The 19,443-nt window shown below is 45.9% G+C and overlaps 1 protein-coding gene across 2 annotated transcripts in view; it reads left to right on the top strand.

Moving 5' to 3' along the window:
- usp25 (ubiquitin specific peptidase 25) overlaps window positions 1–19,443 on the top strand; it is a 148,580-nt gene that overhangs the window by 111,686 nt on the left and 17,451 nt on the right. For both annotated transcript variants that reach the window (XM_067993372.1, XM_067993371.1), the window contains 3 exons: window positions 2,796–2,974; window positions 5,839–5,917; window positions 13,426–13,505. In XM_067993372.1, coding sequence (XP_067849473.1) covers window positions 2,796–2,974; window positions 5,839–5,917; window positions 13,426–13,505 — 338 coding nt within the window. The remainder of the gene's footprint in view (window positions 1–2,795; window positions 2,975–5,838; window positions 5,918–13,425; window positions 13,506–19,443) is intronic.

The raw sequence follows: 19,443 nt of genomic DNA, 5'->3' as shown, positions 1-19,443 counted from the left end.
GAGTAAAGAAGTTTCTCCTGAATTCCTTATTGGATTTATAACTGACTATCTCCAATTATGGCCCCTAGTTTTGAACACCCCCACAAGTGGAAACATCTTCTCTACGTCTACCCTATCAAACCGGCTGAATGGCCTACTCCTGTTCCTATGTTCTCTTCATAATTTTAAAGACCTCTATTAGGTCACCCCTCAGCCTTCTCTTGTCTCGGTGCTTTTAATCTGTCGTGCGACAGGGCCTACTGATCTTTGTGTGTGACGTGTTCGGACATGGTAGCCAGCCTCCCATCTCGTCGACATCCCTGTAAAACCCAACCTAAGCGAGTCACCACACAGCATAAAAATGGTTTGTTACAGGACGCACCCAGTGCTCTTTTTTTTTTTCTCCCCCACCCTACCCGTCAGTTTTTATTCCCTCCTCCCCCGGAAGGCACTGACTCTTGGCGTATAATTCAGTTACCAAGAAGCCATTCTCCACGAGTGAGCCTAGACAATAAGTATTGGCAGATTATTCCACTGTGACATCACAACCAAACCCAATCCTGTCCTTGGTGTTTAAAATAATAAAGGGATTTGATAGAGTAGACACGGAGAAACTATTTCATCTGGTGGGGGAGTTGAGAATGAGGGGACGTAATTTTAGAATTAAAACTAGGCCATTTAGGAGTAAAATCAGGAAGCATTTATTCACACAAAGGGTAGTAGAAATCTGGAACTCGCTCCCTCAAAAGGCTGTGGGTGCTGGGTCAATCGAAATTATCAAGGGATATGGAACAGAAGTGGGTAAGTGGAGTTGAGGTACAGATTAACCATGATTAAATAGAATGGCGAATCAGGCTCGAGGGGCTGAATGGCCTACTCCTGTTCATAACGTTCCTTTCTCAACTTCCACACACTTGCAGGAGGAATCAATGGATGGCGATCAGGCAGATATTTTGTTTCCACTGCCAATCCGTGGGTGAGGCGTGCCATCGGGCCAGACTGGGACTAGCTTCAGGGGGTTAACCTGGGCCTTCTGCTCTGTAGGGCTGAATTTTACAGCGCCTTTATCAATCGAGCCGTCTGGGGAGCTAAAGGACTGGGGTGCATATGCCTGCAGGGGGTTGCCCAACGCACACACCCACCCCCGGCGGGAGAATATGGAACGTGAATTTGCAAAATGTAAAATGCTTAGCCCATTATTGCATTCACCTGCAGCACGTAACCCTTTGAGAAAATGGAAGTATTGGAGTAGCTACAAGTTCTGCTTGTGTGTATTGTTTGTGATTGTTTTTGAGACGTGCATTGAATGTACTCGCATGAACGCAAACAAGCCCATCCCTTTAACGTGTTTTTAATGACAAATTCCTCAAATTCAGTTCCTAACGGCAAACTTTTTTAAGGAAGAATCGCAGTGTGCAATCCAATCGAGTCCTTGTTCAAATTTTAACGCATTGAGATCCTGAGTTGATCATACTGTCAACTGTATTCATACTGCCACCCTATTCTCAGCGGGATTTAAAAAACTTCCGGTGCGATATCATCCGGCAGAACAGAAAAGAGAGGAAGTGGCTGAGGCATTTCAAAAGGGCGGGGGGTGAACTTATTCACACAGTTATTGGTCTGATATTCAACTCATCTCTCAGCTGGCCTGTACGGTGGAGGGAGGCAGTGAGGCGAGTCTCTCCGTCCTCCCTCTTCCCCCACCACCTCAAAATAAACTGGGGGAGCAATCCAAGAGATCTTGCTCTTGCCCAGCTGTTGGTTGCACAATACCATTAACAGCAACTGTCTGTTCTCCCACCCCCTGTCCTGTCCCGTCTGTTGGGGAGGGGAGGGGGAAGAGAAGGGTTAAGAGAAGTGTGTTCAGAATAGTGGACAATTGTAAACAATTTTACAACACCAAGTTATAGTCCAGCAATTTTATTTTAAATTCACAAGCTTTCGGAGACTTCCTCCTTCCTCAGGTAAATGTTCAGGATCTCCTTGAAGCCTACGCATTCAAGGAGATCCTGAACATTTACCTGAGGAAGGAGGAAGTCTCCGAAAGCTTGTGAATTTAAAATAAAATTGCTGGACTATAACTTGGTGTTGTAAAATTGTTTACAATTGTCAACCCCAGTCCATCACCGGCATCTCCACATCAGAATAGTGGAGTTTGGGGAAGGAAGGGAGCCATGTAAATTTGGGAATAAAGCTTGAGATGTAGGATTTTGGACGATATATTTTATTTCTTCCCTCCTCACCTGGGATACGGCTGCACTGCATTAAGGCGCCATCTAGTGCCCTGCCCAAGTGGCCAACCATTATGGGTGACTCTGGACGGCGAGTGTCAACAGGCAATTTGATTGCAGGGCAGGTCCCAGCTGAATCCAGTCGTGTCCTCGGTCAACTTGTGCACTTCCAGCCTGCGTCACAGGATAGTGATCAGGTTGCTGAGAGCCCCAAGTCAATTGTTTTCTCTTTTTCCCCCCCCCCCCCACCCATAACCCATTACCACCGAGATCAATCTGTCACCACCCTACCTCTCAGACTCGGAATCAAACCCCCAGGACCTTTTGGTCTGCAGGGCTCGGCTAATTAAGCAACTCAAGTCGCTGAGCTGAGCTCACACCCAAGCTTTAACAAGGGACCCATTTACGGTCGGGATTGCAGATGTCTGCCGTTAGGTAATGGATTTGCTTTCGTCACGTGGCGTCAGCAGGCCCCCTTGTGGTTCGTTTTCTGAATTTTACTGTGAATTCCCAAAGTTGGGGCTCCGCGGCAACTCAAAGCAGTGTCACCGTTCTGAATGCATTTGGATTGGATTTTTCCTCCAGGCTTTCACAGCGGAGTACTCCCGTTTGGTGAGGCTGGCCCAGGAAGGCACTACGCTGGAGAATGATAACCGGTTAAAACATGTGGTGGTCTACTTCCTGCGCAACGAGGCGCCAAAGAAGATCATCGAGAGGACACTATTGGAGCAGTTTGCAGATCGGAATCTCAATTTTGATGAACGGTAAAAAGTGACTTATTGTCTTTACAAAAAAAAAGACTTGCATTTCTGTAGCGCCTTTCGCTATCTCAGGATGTCCCAAAGCGCTTTACAGCCAATAAAGTACTTTTTAAAAAAAAAGTGTGGTCACTGTTGTAAAGTAAGAAACGTGGCAGTCAATTTGCGCACAAACAGTAATGTGATAATGACCAGAAAAACTGTTCTTGGTGATGTTGGTTGAGGGATAAATATTGACCAGGACACCCTGCTCTTCTTTGAAATAGCAGCCGTGGGATCTTTTGCATCTACCTGGGAGGGCAGACGGGGCCTCGATTTAGTGTCTCAGCCGAAAGATGGCACCTCCGACAGTGCAACACTCCCTCAGTACTGCACTAGGAATGCCAGACTGCATTATGTGCTCAAGTCTCTGGAGTTGGAGTTTGAACCCACAGCCTTCTGAATCAGAGGCGAGAGTGCTATCCACTGAGCTATAGCTGACCCTATAAGTCGAGTAGAAAATGCAGGCATCGATCCCGCTACCTCTCGAAGGCCGAGCGAGTTTATGCGGCTGCATGCGAGGAGGCCTCGCGCGGCCATGCGGGACGAAGCACCGCCTGATTCAGCACAAAGCTAAAGAGACCGCCAGGCCTTGGGCTCCTCTCCCAGTCCGTGCCGAGTAAGTTTGATCTCAGCTAGGCAGAGTGGCCTATCACTGATGGCCTCGTACCCCAGCAAGGGTCAGTGCCATCAGGAGACGAAGGGGGAAAATCTGAATCAACGTTTCTGTGTGTCTCACACGGGTGATATCCTTTCTTCAGCCTGCAGTATACCTCAAAAGGGACTGGCACTAATTCAAATATGAAGCGTCATCTTATATTGAAAATTAAATTCTAATAGTTTGGAATGCAGTAACCTCCCCCACGACCCTTGTCGTTTAATCGTACCTCTTCAACTCCCAATGACCTTCCACTCCTGAAACTTTTTTTAAGAAAGAATGTTACATTGACAATTATTTTATGATTTTTTTTTGTAAACTAAGAGGAACATAAGAAGAGCTCCTTAATTACACTTATCCCTGTTAATTTACCACTTTAACTCTCGAGTGAGTCAGTCAGTTAATAAAAGCACTAGCAACAATGTACTTGAGCCCTACAAACCAGGAGGTTCCCAGGTTCGATCCTGCTCTGTGGTGAGTTAACTGATCTCAGGGTGCGACACTGTGCCTCCCGGCGATGGGACTGAGGCATTCAGACCATCAAGGAAACAAAATTGGGCACGGTTCCCGCTCTTAACCCCAGCCCAGTGACCTGTTTCTGCTCTTAATCACAGCCCCGTGAACTGTAAAGTGCTGTAAAGTGCATGTCAGGTGAAGGTAGGATAGAGCTTAGCTGTGACGCTCGATAACGTCCAGGCTCGTTCGTGCAGAATGGCCACTTGACCTGGAGGTCACCTGGCACTTGTGGAAAGGTACCCCGGTGAGGATGGAGGGAGCACAGGGTGGGGGAAAAAAAAAAAATCACCACTTTAATCAATATCAGTAGGGAGAGCTGACTCGCAGACCGTAATAAGCGAAAGTAATCAGTGACAGCTTGGCTCGACGGGTAGCACTTTCATCTCAGTGAAGAGGCTGTGGGTTCAAAACCTGCTCAGGGATTTGGGTACCATCTGGGCCAAGAGACCGGTGCTGTACCGAGGGAGTGCGGCATCGTCCCAAGTGCCATCCTTTGGATGAGGCATTAAACTGAGATGTGTTGAGGTGATTTAGGTGCATGTTAAAGATCCCATGACTATTCAAAGAGGAACAGAGATGAAAAGGAGCAGAAATTTCTTGCGGTGCCCTGGACAACGTTCCTTTCTCAAGCAACACCACCAAGAAACAGATTTGTTTTTTTTCATACTAAAACGACGGGCAGGAAATGAACAGCTGGTCCTTCAAACCTGCCCCACACACCACGGTGGCCGGAGCATCCTGACTAGACACTTCCTACTCCCCTCCCCACTATGCCATCTAATCTCCTGGGAGAGGCAAAAAAAAAAAGATAGAAAATCCCAGGAGCAATGAGGGGAAAAAAGAACACACTCGGATTCTCCTCCGACCCCCCCTCAGGCGATTGAAACCAATCCAGGAGATCACACGGACCAAGTGTTATCTATTACCTTCTGTACGATGCGATCTCTGCCCCAGTCAGGAACTGGTCCAGCTCCCACTTGAAGGCGTGCAGAGAGTCAGCCCGCACCTATACAAAATGGCTGCTATGTCAGCTGTGGCTCAGTGGGCAGCACTGAAGGTCAGTCAGAAGGCTGTGGGTTCAAAGCCCACTCCAGAGACTTGAGCACCAAATTCAGGCTGACTCCAGTGCAGAACTGAGGGAGTGCTGCACTGTCGGAGGTGCCGTGTTTGGGATGACAAGTTAAACCAAGGCCCCGTCTGCCCTCTTAAGTCGATGTAAAAGATCCCACAGTACTATTTCTAAGAAGAGCAGGGGAGTTCTTCCCAGCATCCTGGTCAATATTTATCCCTCAACCAACATCACTAAAACAGATTATCCGGTCATTTATCACATTGCTGTTTGTGGGATCTTGGTGTGCGCAATTTGGCTGCCGCGTTTCCCTACATTACAACAGTGACTACACTTCAAAAGCACTTCATTGGCTGCAAAGCACTTTGGGGCGTCCTAAGGTCGTGAAAGGCGCTATATAAATGCAAGTTCTTTCTTTACACAACAGTGATTGTGCTTCCGTAGTAATTCAGTTGTAGTAACGTGCTTTGAGATATCTCTGACACGTGACATGGTGCTGTATAGATGCACGTTTTCTCCTTTTTGTTGCCTGCAACAGGAGCAGGGTGCTTTGAAACTCTCATTAATTCCGCTACCAATGTGTTTCAGGTGTCGCAATGTAATGAAAATTGCTCGGGCCAAACTTGAGCTGATCAAACCGAAGGAGGTCAACATGGAGGAGTACGAGGTACGTGTAACGTGAGGTGACAATATAGGAAGGTGCCCAGAAGGAGTACTGCATACAGCTTTGGTCTCCTTATCTAAGGAAGGATACACTTGCCTTACAACGAAGGTTCACTGGATTGATTCCTGGGATGAGAGGGTTGTCCTATGAGGAGAGATCGAGTAGAATGGGCTTATTCTCTCTGGAGTTTAGAAAGTCTCAGGATACGGGGTATGCCATTTAGAACTGAGATGAGGAGAAATTTCTTCACTCAGAGGGTGGTGAACCTGTGGAATTCTCTACCACAGAAGGCAGTGGAGGCCAAGTCATTAGATGTATTCAAGAAGGAGATAGATATATTTCTTAATGCTAAAGGGATCAAGGGATATGGGGAAAAAGCGGGAACAGGGTACGGAGTTAGACGATCAGCCATGATCATTTTGAATGGCGGAGCAGGCCCGAAGGGCCGAATGGCCTACTCTTGCTCCTATTTTCTATGTTTCTAAGAATGAGGGGTGATCTCATTGAAACATATAAGATTATGAGGGGGCTTGACAGGGTAGATGCTGAGAGATTGTTTCTCCTGGCTAGAGAGTCTGAAACTAGGGGGCATAGTCGCAGGATAAGGAGTCAGCCATTCAGGACTGAGATGAGGAGGAATTTCTTCACTCAGAGTGTTTTGAATCTTTGCAATTCTCTACCCCAGAGGGCTGTGGATGCTGAGTCGTTGAGTATATTCAAGGTTGAAATAGATAGATTTTTGGACTTAAGGGGAAATCAAAGGATATGGGGATCGGGCGGGAAAGTGAAGTTGAGGTGGAAGATCAGCCATGATCTCGTTGAATGGCGGAGCAGGCTCAAGGGGCCGAATGGCCTACTGCTGTTTTTATGATTCTAGATATCTGCCTCGTGGGTGGAAATCTGTCGTGAAGTGACTTTTATAAATGCAAGCTTTCTCCTGAACATGTTGGCTCTTGCTTGGGATGCAGTTCATAAATACCTTCCGGGGCTTTGGCATTCTTCACATGGTAGCAAAGACAGTTCTCAAATGTCAGCAGGCTATTTGAATGGTGTGTGCATCAGAGCCGATCCCGATCCTGCTCCCACCTGCACTCATTTTCCATCAGGAGTTGCTGGACGGTGAACAGGATCAGGGACTCCTGTAGTAGGAGGAAATATTAAGGGGTTTAGCTTCTTTGAAAGTAGATAAATCGCCAGGCCCAGATGAAATTTATCCCAGGCTGTGAAGAGAAGCAAGGGAGGAAATAGTGGAGGCTCTGACCATCATTTTCCAATCTTCTCTGGCTACAAGCATGGTGCTGGAAGGATTGGAGGATTGCTAATGTTGTACCGTTGTTTAAAAAGGGAGAAAAGGATAGACCGCCTAATTACAGGCCAGTCAGCCTTACCTCGGTGGTGGGCAAATTATTGGAAACAATTCTGAAGGAGAGTATAAATCATCATTTAGAAAGGCACAGATTAATCAAGGACAGTCAGCATGGGTTTGTTAAGGGAAGGTCGTGTCTGACTAACATGATTGAATTTTTTGAGGAGGTTGATGAGGGTAGCACGTTTGATGTAGTCTACATGGATTTTAGCACGGCGTTTGACAAGATCCCACATGGCAGATTGGTCAGAAAAGTAAAAGCCCATGGGATCCAAGGGAAAGTGGCAAGTTGGATCTAAAATTGGCTCAGTGGCAGGAAGCAAAGGGTAATGGTCGACAGGGGTTTTGGGACTGGAAGGCTGTTTCCAGTCACAGTGGGGTTCCACAGGGTTCAGTACTAGGTTCCTTGCTTTTTGTGGTACATATTAATGATATGGACCTAAATGTAAGAGACATGATTAAGAAATTTGCAGATGTTACAAAAATTGGCCATGTGGTTGAAAGCGAGAAGGAAAGTTGTAGACTGCAGGAAGATATCAATGGACTGGTCAGGTGGGCAGAAAAGTAGCAAATGGAATTCAATTCGGAGAAGTGTGAGGTAATGCATTTGGGGAGAGCAAACAAGGCAAGGGAGTACACAATAAATGGGAGGATACTGAGAGGATTAGAGGAACAAAGGGACCTTGGAGTGCATGTCCACAGATCCCTGTAGGTAGCAGGACAGGTAGATAAGGTGGTTAAAAAGGCATATGGGATACTTTCCTTTATTAGCCGAGGCATAGAATATAAGAGCATGGATGTTATGCTGGAATTGTATAAAACACTAGTTAGGCCACAGCTTGTGTACTGCATACAGTTCTGGTTACCACATTACAGGAAAGATGTGATTGCACGAGAGAGGGTACAGAGGAGATTTACGAGGATGTTGCCAGGACTGGAGAATGTTAGCCATGAGGAAAGATTGGATAGGCTGGGGTTGTTTTCATTGGAACAGAGGCGGCTGAGGGGAGATTTAATTGAGGTGTATAAAATTATGAGGGGCCTTGATAGAGTGGATAGGAAGGACCTAATTCCCTTAGCAGAGGGGTCAATAACCAGGGGCATAGATTTAAAGTAATTGGTAGAAGGATTAGAGGGGAGTTGAAGAGAATTTTTTTCACCCAGATGGTGGTGGGGGTCTGGAACTCACTGCCTGAGAGGATGGTAGAGGTAGATATCCTCAACTCATTTAAAAAGTACTTGGATGTGCACCTGAAGCGGCTTCGGACCAAGACCTGGAAAGTGGGATTAGGCTGGATAGCTCTTTTTCGGCCGGCATGGACACGATGGGCCGAATGGCCTCCTTCTGTGCTATAACTTTCTATGATTCTAGTAGGCGAAGGCCAATTGTACCCACACTGCTGCATGGGCGCAGGGATCATCGACAACCTGCCACTCCACACAATGCAGTGGCGTGTCGTAGAGCTTTATCAAGAAGGACAAAATAGTGGACACTAAACAGGAGAGCCAAAGGGCGAAATGGAGACCAAAGGCAGGGTCGAAGAGACGGGCTTTTGAGGAGGCTTTTCAAAGCAGGGAGTTCGGGAACTGAGCAGGAAGTTTCAGAGGGATGGTGTATAGCAGCTGAGGGAGCGAGGGACCAGGGGAAACCTGGTGCTGGAGGAACAAGGGGGAAGTAAGGCAGCCAACTCTAACTGTGAAGTGAATAAGAGACCTACTGGTGTGTGTGGCTATATTATACGTTGCATTTTATCAACTTAGTCACTTTTAAAATCTACCTTGGTCTTGACTTTTATTTGTTATGGAGAAACATAAGTTCAGGGCCAAGTGCAGGTCACCGAAGTGGAAAAGAGAAACGACGAGATAAATCAAGAAATGGGTAAGAAATCCTACAGTTTTGAGTTAATGGGAAAAATTGAGTTAGAGTAAGAGATGACTCAATGAGTGTTAATTTAGACTCAATGCCACACACTGCATTTCCAAGAAATGCGCTAGTTAGCACTCTCTTGATGTCCCCAACTCCAGTTTCTGTTGAAAATAATCTCTCCGGCCCGCTTTGGGCATTTTGCGGAAGGTATGCGTGGGATGCACTTAATAATGCTGAATGTATCTTATTGCCCAGGACTGTCCAAGGCACCCTAATTTAATGTGCTGAATGGAAGTGCTGCTTGGAGCTCATTTTTTTTTTGGAGGGGAAGGGAGAGCTCGGAGTCAGTGTACCTAGTGATGCTGCTGGTTTGTAATATAATAAACGACTGTAATTGTGGCAATTGAAGCATGGAGCAACACCGACATAGGTCCAAGTGGTTTGGCCAAGTTGAGTGCCTTTCGTTTCTTCCTTTTTCCTATCGTTCATGTTTGAATAAGGTTTGTCTGCCGTATTTTGTGTGCTAATGATGCCTTTCCACATTGTTGGCGGTTACACTGAGATGGAAGTTATCGCTCGTAGTTAATGCCCATGTATGAGAAACTTAAATCCTTGTGATTGGAAGCCACCGACCATACAATCAGCCATGATCTCATTGAATGGTGGAACAAGCTCAAGGGGCTGAATGGCCTACTCCTGCTCCTATGTTCCTAATCACTGGAGACTGGAACTGTTGGCTTTCAAGTTCTCCTTCCCCCGTGCAGTTGTAACTTTCCATGTGCACAATTTGTTGCGTGTGCAGGAAGCAATTCCACTAACCTGCCTCGCCACAATATTGGAAAGCTTCCATCAGATTCATGCAGGTCTGCCTTAAGGAAATAATGACAGAACATTACCCCTACACTACTTTCTGTTTGAATCATTGTGCAAATGACTTGTAACCAACTTTCTCAGTAGATCGTAGTTAGTTACAACAGACATATCAGGTCTGCAAGGCCAAGTTCGCTGTAAGTGACTTACACTGTAGTAAGAAGCAAGGAGTTAAATGTTTGTAACTGGGAGGTGGCAACATCTCAGTAAATCTTTCCCAACAGGTTTATTTGTCATATTGTCTACCTATTGCCCAAGGCTTTGATGGGCCAGCTGGCTCTACGTGACAGCCTTGGATCAGTGGTAGCACGCTCGCCTCTGAGTCAGAAGGTTGTGGGTTCGAGCCTCACCCCAGAGACCTGAGCACGTATCTCGGCCGACACTCGAGGGAGCGCTGCACTGTCGGAGGTGCTGCCTCTCGGATGAGATGTTGAACCGAGGCCCCGTCTGCCCTCTCAGGTGGATGTAAAAAAATCCCGTGGCACTGTTCAAAGAAGAGTAGGGGAGTTCTCCCCGGTGTCCTGGCCAACATTTATCCCTCAACCAACATCACTAAAAAACAGATTATCTGACCATCTATCTCATTGCTGCTTTTGGGACCTTGCTGTGCATAAATTGGCTGCTGCGTTTCCTACATTACAACAGTGAAACAGCAACCACACTTCAAAAATAATAATTGGCTGTGAAGCACTTTGGGTTGCCCTAGTTTGTGAAAAGCGCTGTATAAATGCAAGTTTGTTCTTCCTTCTTGCATAGCTTTACTATTGGGATCATAGAATCATACAGAATTTTTCCTTTTCATAATTCTCTTTTGAAAGTTACTATTGAATCTGCTTCCACCACCCTTTCAGGCAGTGCACTCCAGGTCGTAACAATTCACTGTGTAAAAAATATTTTTGAGAGGATATTGCAGAGGGTTCTGTGAAGTAGGTTTTTTTCATAGGGGCAGGCGAGGAGATATGGATGTTGAAGGTGTGATCAGAGAGATGGCCTTGTCAGCAATGGAAAGTTATGAGGTAGTGAGGTCAAGTGGATGGCTTTGGATGGGGGAGTTGGTGTACAAAGTGAGGTTGAGTGAGGACAGGAGTGACAGGAATCTGAGGAGTAGGGCTAGAGAAATGTAAATGGTCGAAATCAGGTGAGGATGAAGAGTTTCACAGTGTAGAGGTTAAGCGAGGAGAGGAGTATGAGATTTTGGTGAGGAAATTGTCACCGGACTAGGGAGGAGAGTAGTCAGTCGGAGCTTTGAAGGATAGATGTTCAAAGGAGGAGATGGTGCTAGAGGAGCAAGAGGACAGGTCAGGTTAGGACCTGGCGATGAGAAGCACAGTGATCAGGCAGGGGATGCTTCAGAACGCGTAGACAGTCAACGAAGAGAAAGGAGTCACTATCTGACTGGAAGGTAGACAGAAAAGTGTGGTGGTATGTTAGAGATATCAATGGAAACTGGTTGAAAATGCAGTCCCACAGGCATTGGCTTTGAGACTGCTACTGTATATAATTTTTATGTGACTTGAAGCAGAGAATATTGTCCATGGTGTCAAGAATGAAAGAACTTGCATTTATATAATGCTTTTCACGTCTACAGGACAAAGCACTTTACAGCTAATTACTAAGTTTGTGGGCGACACCAAATTTGGTGCAGTAGCCAGTGATGCTAACCAATGTGAGGTAATGCGATGGAATCCAGACAGATGGGTGGAGAGGTATCAGATGGAGTTCAACACAGGGAAGTGTAAAGTCATGAGAGTAGAAGAATCAAGAATGCCCAGCACATATTAAATGGTAAAGTGCTTGAGGTAACGCAACAGGATGGAGTTCGAGGGGTTTTGATGGACAGGTCATTGAAACCATTGTTTTGGTATCCACAGATGGTCAGTAAAACAAACTGTTGGAATGTATGGCTAGGATTTGTGACTTATAAGCCAATTGTGATTTTGTATCTGGCTGTGGTGAGACTGCACCTGGATTACTGTGTTTAGTTTTGGTCTCCATGTTACCAATTCCATCATTACACAAACACTGTTGAGTTTTAATATTACACAGTGACTGAAAACATACCATCTAATCAAAAATGTTCCTTCTGTAAATTAAGCTAGCGCGTGAACATTTATCAATATTTCAATTAGTGGCCTCTTCATCCTTGGGACCTAGGTTAAAATCCAGCCCAGAGTGATGGGATGAAAGACTCATTTATTTGCTGGTTGTGGTTCAAGGAAGTCAGTTAAATTCGAGTTTCTTGCCTCGTTTATGCCTAATTTACAAAATAGTAATTCTGCTAATAAATGTCGGTGGTGTTGGGAGTTTCTGCATTTGTTGAATGACCAGTGCCTGACAGTTTGATTCATTGTGTGTGACAAAACTGGGGGTCCTCCAAATGTGTCCAACACCATTTTGTATGGGACCATGTAGACGAGGGATGCACCAGTGTGCAGAACAGTGTCATAGAGACCAGCAAAGTTGCAAACTTTCCATCCCCAGTCTGTGCTGAGTTAGCTGATAAGTGGAGTGCATTTAGGTGCTCCAATTGGCCTCTGAGTTACGGAGTGGAAAATCAGCCAGTGTTCCTGCTGCAGACAGGAATCCAGCGTCCTTGCAGGAAAGTGCACTTGCGTGGACGATTGGTGATTGGGCTCAGGTGTGATGCCCCCCCGTGTTGAATAGCCAGCCTCCTTTCACTGTCTAGACCTGACGTGAAAAATGGCCAGTTCGATGAGCTATCAGATGTCCCTCTTGATAGTCCAGCAAGAAAACATATGGCTGATTTTATCTCTGAGATTCCTAGTCTGTGCTAAGTTAGCAGTTTAGATCAACGCAGCAAGGCACGGAGGCTACAATTAGTCTCAGCCCAGCACCCCCCTCCCCCCAACCCCAGAACTGGGAGGATGAAACCGGGTTCCTGGTCCTGATCACTTTCCGCTAACTCAACAACAATTTGCATTTAACGTAGTAAAGCATTCCAAGGCACTTCACAGGAGCGTAATCAGACAAAATTTGACACGGAGTGAAAGAAGGAGACCTTGGGACAGGTGACCAAGGAGGAGGGAGAGGCGAAGAGATTTGCGGAGGGAATTACAGAGCTTGGGCTAGATGGCTGAAAGCACAGCCGCCAGTGTTGGGCGATGGAAGTGGGGAATGCACAAGAGGACTGCTGCTGGAAAGGGTCGGTGTGTGGGTATCGGGTGAGGACAGGATGCAATCCGTAGTCCATAGTCGGTCAATGCTCACTGCCTGGGCTCTAGACGCATGGCCACTTGGACAAGGTGCCAGAGGGCACCACAGAACCTTACTGCCAACAAGGAGCTGACATTCTGAGGAGGGAAAGAAATTGGCTGGAGAAGGAAGCTATAGGGGGCCATGATACTTGCACGTTAAGTAACCAGCTACCCTGCTTTGCTTTTGTTACAGAGTTGGCACTACGAATATCGAATGTTTCGAGAAATCACAATTTGTATTATGATTGGCCTGGAGCTGTTTCAAAAGAAAAGGTAAGATGGGGATGGTGTTGTACACAGCACGTCTACCCTGATTTTATTGTGAAGCTTTGCATCTGTTTAGTTCTGCTCTGTTCCATCCACAGGGTTAAAAAAGGAAGCTGATTTGCATTCGATCATTGTCAATTTCTACCTGCGAATGCATGAAATGGCGTTGTCCTTACTGTTGTGGTTTAAATTCTGATCGTTCCTCTAGATGGCAGTCGTGCCGCTGGCTTCTCCCTCTACAGCCCTGTGGAGACAGAGCTTTGCGGTTTCCTCTGCTTTGAGACAAGGCAGTAATCCAGCCAGAGAGTTGTGTGATCTACCTAACAGCAGCAGTCGGCAGCCGCTGCTTTAACCCTGTAACTTAATAGAAAATAGCCATTTATGCAGGTCAGCTAATTTGCGCAGAGCAGCATCCCACAAACAGGAATGTGATAATGACCAGATAATCTGCTTCTTAGTGATGATGGTAGAGGGATAAATATTGGCCAGGACACGGGGAAAACTCCCCTGCTCTTCTTCGAAATAGTGCCGTAGGATCTTCTATGTCCACCTGAGAGGGCAGACAGGACCTCGATGTCTCATCTGAAAGACGGCACTTCCAACAGTGCCGCACTCCCTCAGTACTGTAGTGAAGTGTAAGCCTAGATTATATACGCAGGTCTCTGGAGTGGAACTTGAACCCATAACCTTCTGACCAAGCGGGTTCCTTTCCTGATTCGTTCCCCCTTAACTGACCTTAGTCGGGGCAATATTAAGGTTTCAGCATCCCTTAGCCAGAGACGTGGAATGTATGTTGCATAGACTAGGCTTGAATTTCCTTGAGTATAGAAGATTAAGGGGTGATCTAATTGAGGTGGTTAAGATGTTTAAAGGATTTGATAGAGTAGACAAAGAGAAACTATTTCCTCTGGTGGGGAGAGTTCAGGACAAGAGGGTACAACCTTAAAATTAGAGCTAGGCCGTTCAGGGGTGATGTCAGGAAGCACTTCTTCACACAAAGGGTAGTGGAAATCTGGAACTCTCCCCCCCAAAAATGTTGAGGCCGGGTGTCAATTGAAAATTTCAAAACTGAGATAGATAGATTTTTGTTAGGCAAGGGAATTAAGGGTTACAGAACTAAGGCAGGTAGATGGAGTTTACAGGTCAGCTATGATCTAATTGAATGGTGGAACAGGCTTGAAGGGCTGAATGCCATACTCCTGTTGCAAAATGATCATTGGACATTGCGTAAGAACTGAATTGGGCTTGGCTGCGATGCCTCTTCAGTCACGTAAGCTGCCAACACTCAGTGACTGGGCTCACCAGTGAAGAATGTTGCCTTGGGTGAGGAGCCAAAGTGCTGCCAGTTCCTGTGGAATCATATCCCAGAAAGGAGTTCAGAAGCTTCAGGAAAGGAAGGGAGAAAATTTGGAGTGGGGAAGGGAACAACTTAATCAAAAGCAAAATACTGCAGATGCTGGAAATCTGAAATAAAAACGGAAAATGCTGGAGAAGCTCAGCAAGTGAGGCAGCCTCTGTGGAGAGAGAAACAGAGTTAATGTTTTAGGTGGATGACTTTTATCAGATATGGAAGATGTTAAAAGAGTTAAAGTCTTTGAGCAAGTACAAAGCCAGGGAAAGGAGGGGGAGGAAAGAACAAAAGGGAAGGTCTGTGATAGGGTGGAGGGCATGAGTGATTAAATGACAAAAGGAATGATGGTGCAAGGCAAGGAAGGTGATAATGGGACAGGTTAAGAAACAAAAGATTGATCAGGAGTAGATGTAAATGTCAGCAGCAGAACCATTACCAGCACTTGCTGACTGAAAATGGGAGCGGTGGTTATGATCTGAAGTTATTGAAATCAGTGTTGGGTCCGGAAGGTTGTAAAGTGCCTAAACCAAAGATGAGGTGCTGTTCCTCGAGCTTCCATTGAGCTTCATTGGAACAGTGTAAGAGGCCGAGGACAGAGAGGTCAGAGTAGAGGTCAGTGGGAAGGGGAAATAAAATGGCAAGCGACCGGCAGGTAAGGAACACGCTTGTGGACAGAGCGGAGGTGTTCAGCAAAGCGAACTTAAGTTTGTAACAAAAACAAGAAATTGATTGTTTCTACTTTTTCATGTATGTGACAGTTTTGAAAGATCTTCCAGCGTGCTTATTTGAAACCCTTTCCAGTTTTCGTCAAAGCTTTTCAAACTATGATTCTCAAGGGCAATTAGGGATGGGCAATAAATGCCAGCCTTGCCAGCGACGCCCACATCCCATGAACGAATATAAAAAAATACTCAATATTTTTTGACACTTACCTACATTTTAAGAGAATTATGCAAAGTTGCTGACATTCCAGCCCTCCATATATGGATCTAATTTTGGTGATTTTTTCAGTCCGTTGCGGAGTTTTACTCGGAGCTGGTGTACGTGGTCATGGCATTTGCCCCTTCCGACACGGCCAGCTTCCCCGGGCAACAGCGAGCACACGGCGGCCTGGATCTCCCGGGAGCCGATGGTCGAGCGCTTGTTGTGACGGGCCAGGTGGGAAATTTCACCTGCAGTGCGCCTGAAAATGTCCATCACAAAGGAGTTCATGAGGAAGCAGAGGCTTCTGAACCTTTTGGAATGAGTTGATATCAAACCGGGAAGATTACGTAGAATTACATAGAATTTACAGCACAGAAACAGGCCATTCGGCCCAACTGGTCTATGCTGGTGTTTATGCTCCACACGAGCCTCCTCCTTCCCTACTTCATCTAACCCTATCAGCATATGCTTCTATTCCTTTCTCCCTCATGTGTTTATCTAGCTTCCCCTTAAATATATTCACTGAATATATTTAAGGGGAATATATTTAAGAAGGAGCTCGATAGATTTCTAGACACAAAAGGCACCAAGGGGTATGGGGAGATATCTGGAATATGATATTAAGATAGAAGATCAGCCATGATCGTATCGAATTGCGGAGCAGGCTTGAAGGGCCGAATGGCCTACTCCTGCTCCTATTTTCTATGTTTCTATGTTTTAAATGCAGCTTTGCTATTCGCCTCAACTACTCCTTGTGGCGAGTTCCACATTCGCGCGACTCTCTGGGTAAAAAGGTTTCTTTGAAGATTTTTTTTAAAAAGATGTGCTGCATGTGTGAATAAATTGCAGAGTTCTATCATTTCCTTTCCCCACAGAGCTGCTGTGTTTCTGTAAATGCCATGGGAACTCTGGCCTGTTGGGATTTAGTGTGTTTTTGGTGGGGGAGAGAGGAGTATGAAAGGCTTCATGATGTGCTGAGACTTGTTTTTAAATTCAGAAGATGAAAGGCCGGGGTCCATAATGCATGTTTTCAGTGCCGTTCACACACACCTCACTGCATAAAACCTTTGCCATCTCCCAAGCACTGTGTATATTGTGGGGTATCCATAAACTGATATGGGGTATCACTGTGGGGTATCCATAAGCTCAGGACGTCCCAAAGTGCTTTACAGCCTATTAAGTACTTTTTGAAGTTTAGTTACTGTTGTAATGTAGGAAACGCTGCAGCCAATTTGTGCACAGCAAGGTCCCACAAACAACAACATTTTAACGACCAGATAATTTGTTTTTGTGATGTTAGTTGTGGAATAAATATTGGCCAGGACACCAGGGAGAACTCCCCTACTCTTTGAATAAGTCAAGGGATCTTTTACGTCCACCTGAGAGGGCAGACAGATCCTTGGTTTAACGTCTCATCGAAAAAACGGTACCTCCGACAGTGCAGCGCTTCCTCAGTACTGCACTGGGAGTGTCAGCCGAGATTATACGCTCAAGTCTCTGGAGTGGGACATGGGCCCACAAGTCTCTGACTCACAGGCAATGGTCCTACCCTCTAAGCCACTGAGCAAACACTGTTGAAGGGCTCTGACCCATATTAGAGGGGTACCACCAAGGTTGAAAAGAGCAGGAGAAGAAGGTAAGATAACTCAAGTTTGGTGACACCAGGCTTGGGCATTTAAAGCTTGAAGCTTGAAGATTGTAGAAGTGTTTGGATTGAGAGCAATCATAACAGAGGCCTGAATTGGGCAAGTGGCAAAGAAGACCTTTTCACTCAGAGAAATACTTGGAACGGAAGACCTTCAATAGTGAACGTGGTGCTTTTTTGGACAGAGAGAAGAATTGAAGCTTTCAATGAGAAGTGCTGTTATCTGCCCCACGCCCAAAGCACCCAAAAGTCCGGGCAAGTTTAAAAATAAAAACTCCAAATCCCTCAGATGGCTCAGCGAGTTGATCTGTTGCGGAGCTGAAGCGTACAGATCAGGAGAGACCCCCTGGTTGGATCCCTAGTCCAGTTGAATTAGCTAATTTTGGGTGGGGCAGAGGTAGAGGTGCTTCAGTTGGCCATAACACCCCCTGATTTAGGGAGGGGGAAAATCAACCTGGGTTCCCACTGCTGATCATTATCTAGTGACCCCCCCCCCCCCCCAAAAAAAAAATCCTGGAAAATACATGTGTGAACTTCATGTGAGGACAGAATTGAGTTTGGCTGTGAGGTCTTCAGCAGTCAAATAGCCTACCGTTTCTCACTGCCTAGGCTCACACATGGAAATGGCTACTTGGGCAGCAGGAGCCCCTGCCTTTAGAAGAAGTCAACCAAATGGAAAATAAAAACGCCTCAATTGTAGGATTTAAAACAGGCAATATATTTCCATGGAATACTCTTCATCTCATGGAGATAATATCACAACACACTAATTACTGAAACTGTGTTTTTTGTCCTTTCTGAAATATTCATCTGAAAGAAACGTGCCAAGTATAAACATTCTGAACTCGCGTCATGCAACAATAGACCAAATTTGGCACTCTCGGCCACCAGCTGCACTGGGACCGAAACATGAGCAAGTGCGATGAATTAAGCTCGAGATTTTCTTTTTAACCCCTTTTACCCATTTGCTTACCCAGTTTTTAAACAAAGAAAGAACTTGCATTTTATATAGCGTCTTATCACACCTCAAAACATCCCTATGCACTTTCTGCAGAATGAATAACCAGAGTCTTTGATTAAAATAGAGAAACTTGACATTAACAACCACATTAACTTGCATTTGTGCAGCACCTTTAACGCAGAAAAACGTCCCAAGTTGCTTCACAGGAGCATAATCAGAAATAAATGGATGCTGAGCCAAAGAAGGAGATATTAAGAGGATTGACTAAAAGCTCGGTCAAAGAGGAGGGCCTAAGAGGAGAGGGAGGCAGAGGGGTTTAGGAAGAAATTTTTTAGGGAGGGCTTAGACAGCTGAAGGCACGGCCGCCAATGGTGGGGCGAAGGGAGTGGAGGATGCACGAGGCCCGAGTTGGAGGAAAGCAGATTTCTCGGAGGGTTGTAGGGCTGGAGGAGGTAACAGAGGTCGGGAGGGGGGGCGAGGCCATGAGGGGATTTAAATACAAGGATGAGAATTTTAAATTTGAGGCAATGGGAGAATGGTAGCCACTGTGGGTCAGCGAGCGCAGGGGTGATTGTGGGTGGGACTTGGGACGAGATAGGATAATGGCAGCAGAGTTTTAGTAGCTGAAATGTGACTGCAGCAGGATTGGCAATTAAATATTCCTGAGTATAGGAAAGGGAGGAAGGGGGGGGATGGTATTAATGAGAGACAATATCATAGCGCTCGAGCGCTAAAGAGAGAAGTGGTGCAAACAGAATTGTTTTGAATTGAGCTGAGGCATCAGTAACTGGGAGCATCTTCTCGGGGAAAGTATCACTCCTTCCCCCATGGGTAACCTTTGTCCATAGTGCCATGGTGTAATTCTTGATTACCCACCACGGTACCTTCATCCTTGACCTCACCATAGGTGTCAAAAAGTGTATATCTATTGGACATGAGCAGACCAAAAAAGGTATTCCTGTGCTGGTTCCTCCTGTTTTGTCCTGTTCCATCTACTTCCGTCACTCACTTCTTCCCCTCTCTCTCACTATTCCCCTCTCTTTGTGGGATGAACCCATCCTGG

This window comes from Heptranchias perlo, chromosome 11 (genome assembly GCF_035084215.1).
Source record: "Heptranchias perlo isolate sHepPer1 chromosome 11, sHepPer1.hap1, whole genome shotgun sequence".
In the NCBI taxonomy this organism is placed as follows: Eukaryota; Metazoa; Chordata; class Chondrichthyes; order Hexanchiformes; family Hexanchidae; genus Heptranchias; species Heptranchias perlo.
This window is presented reverse-complemented; position numbering and strand designations above follow the sequence as displayed.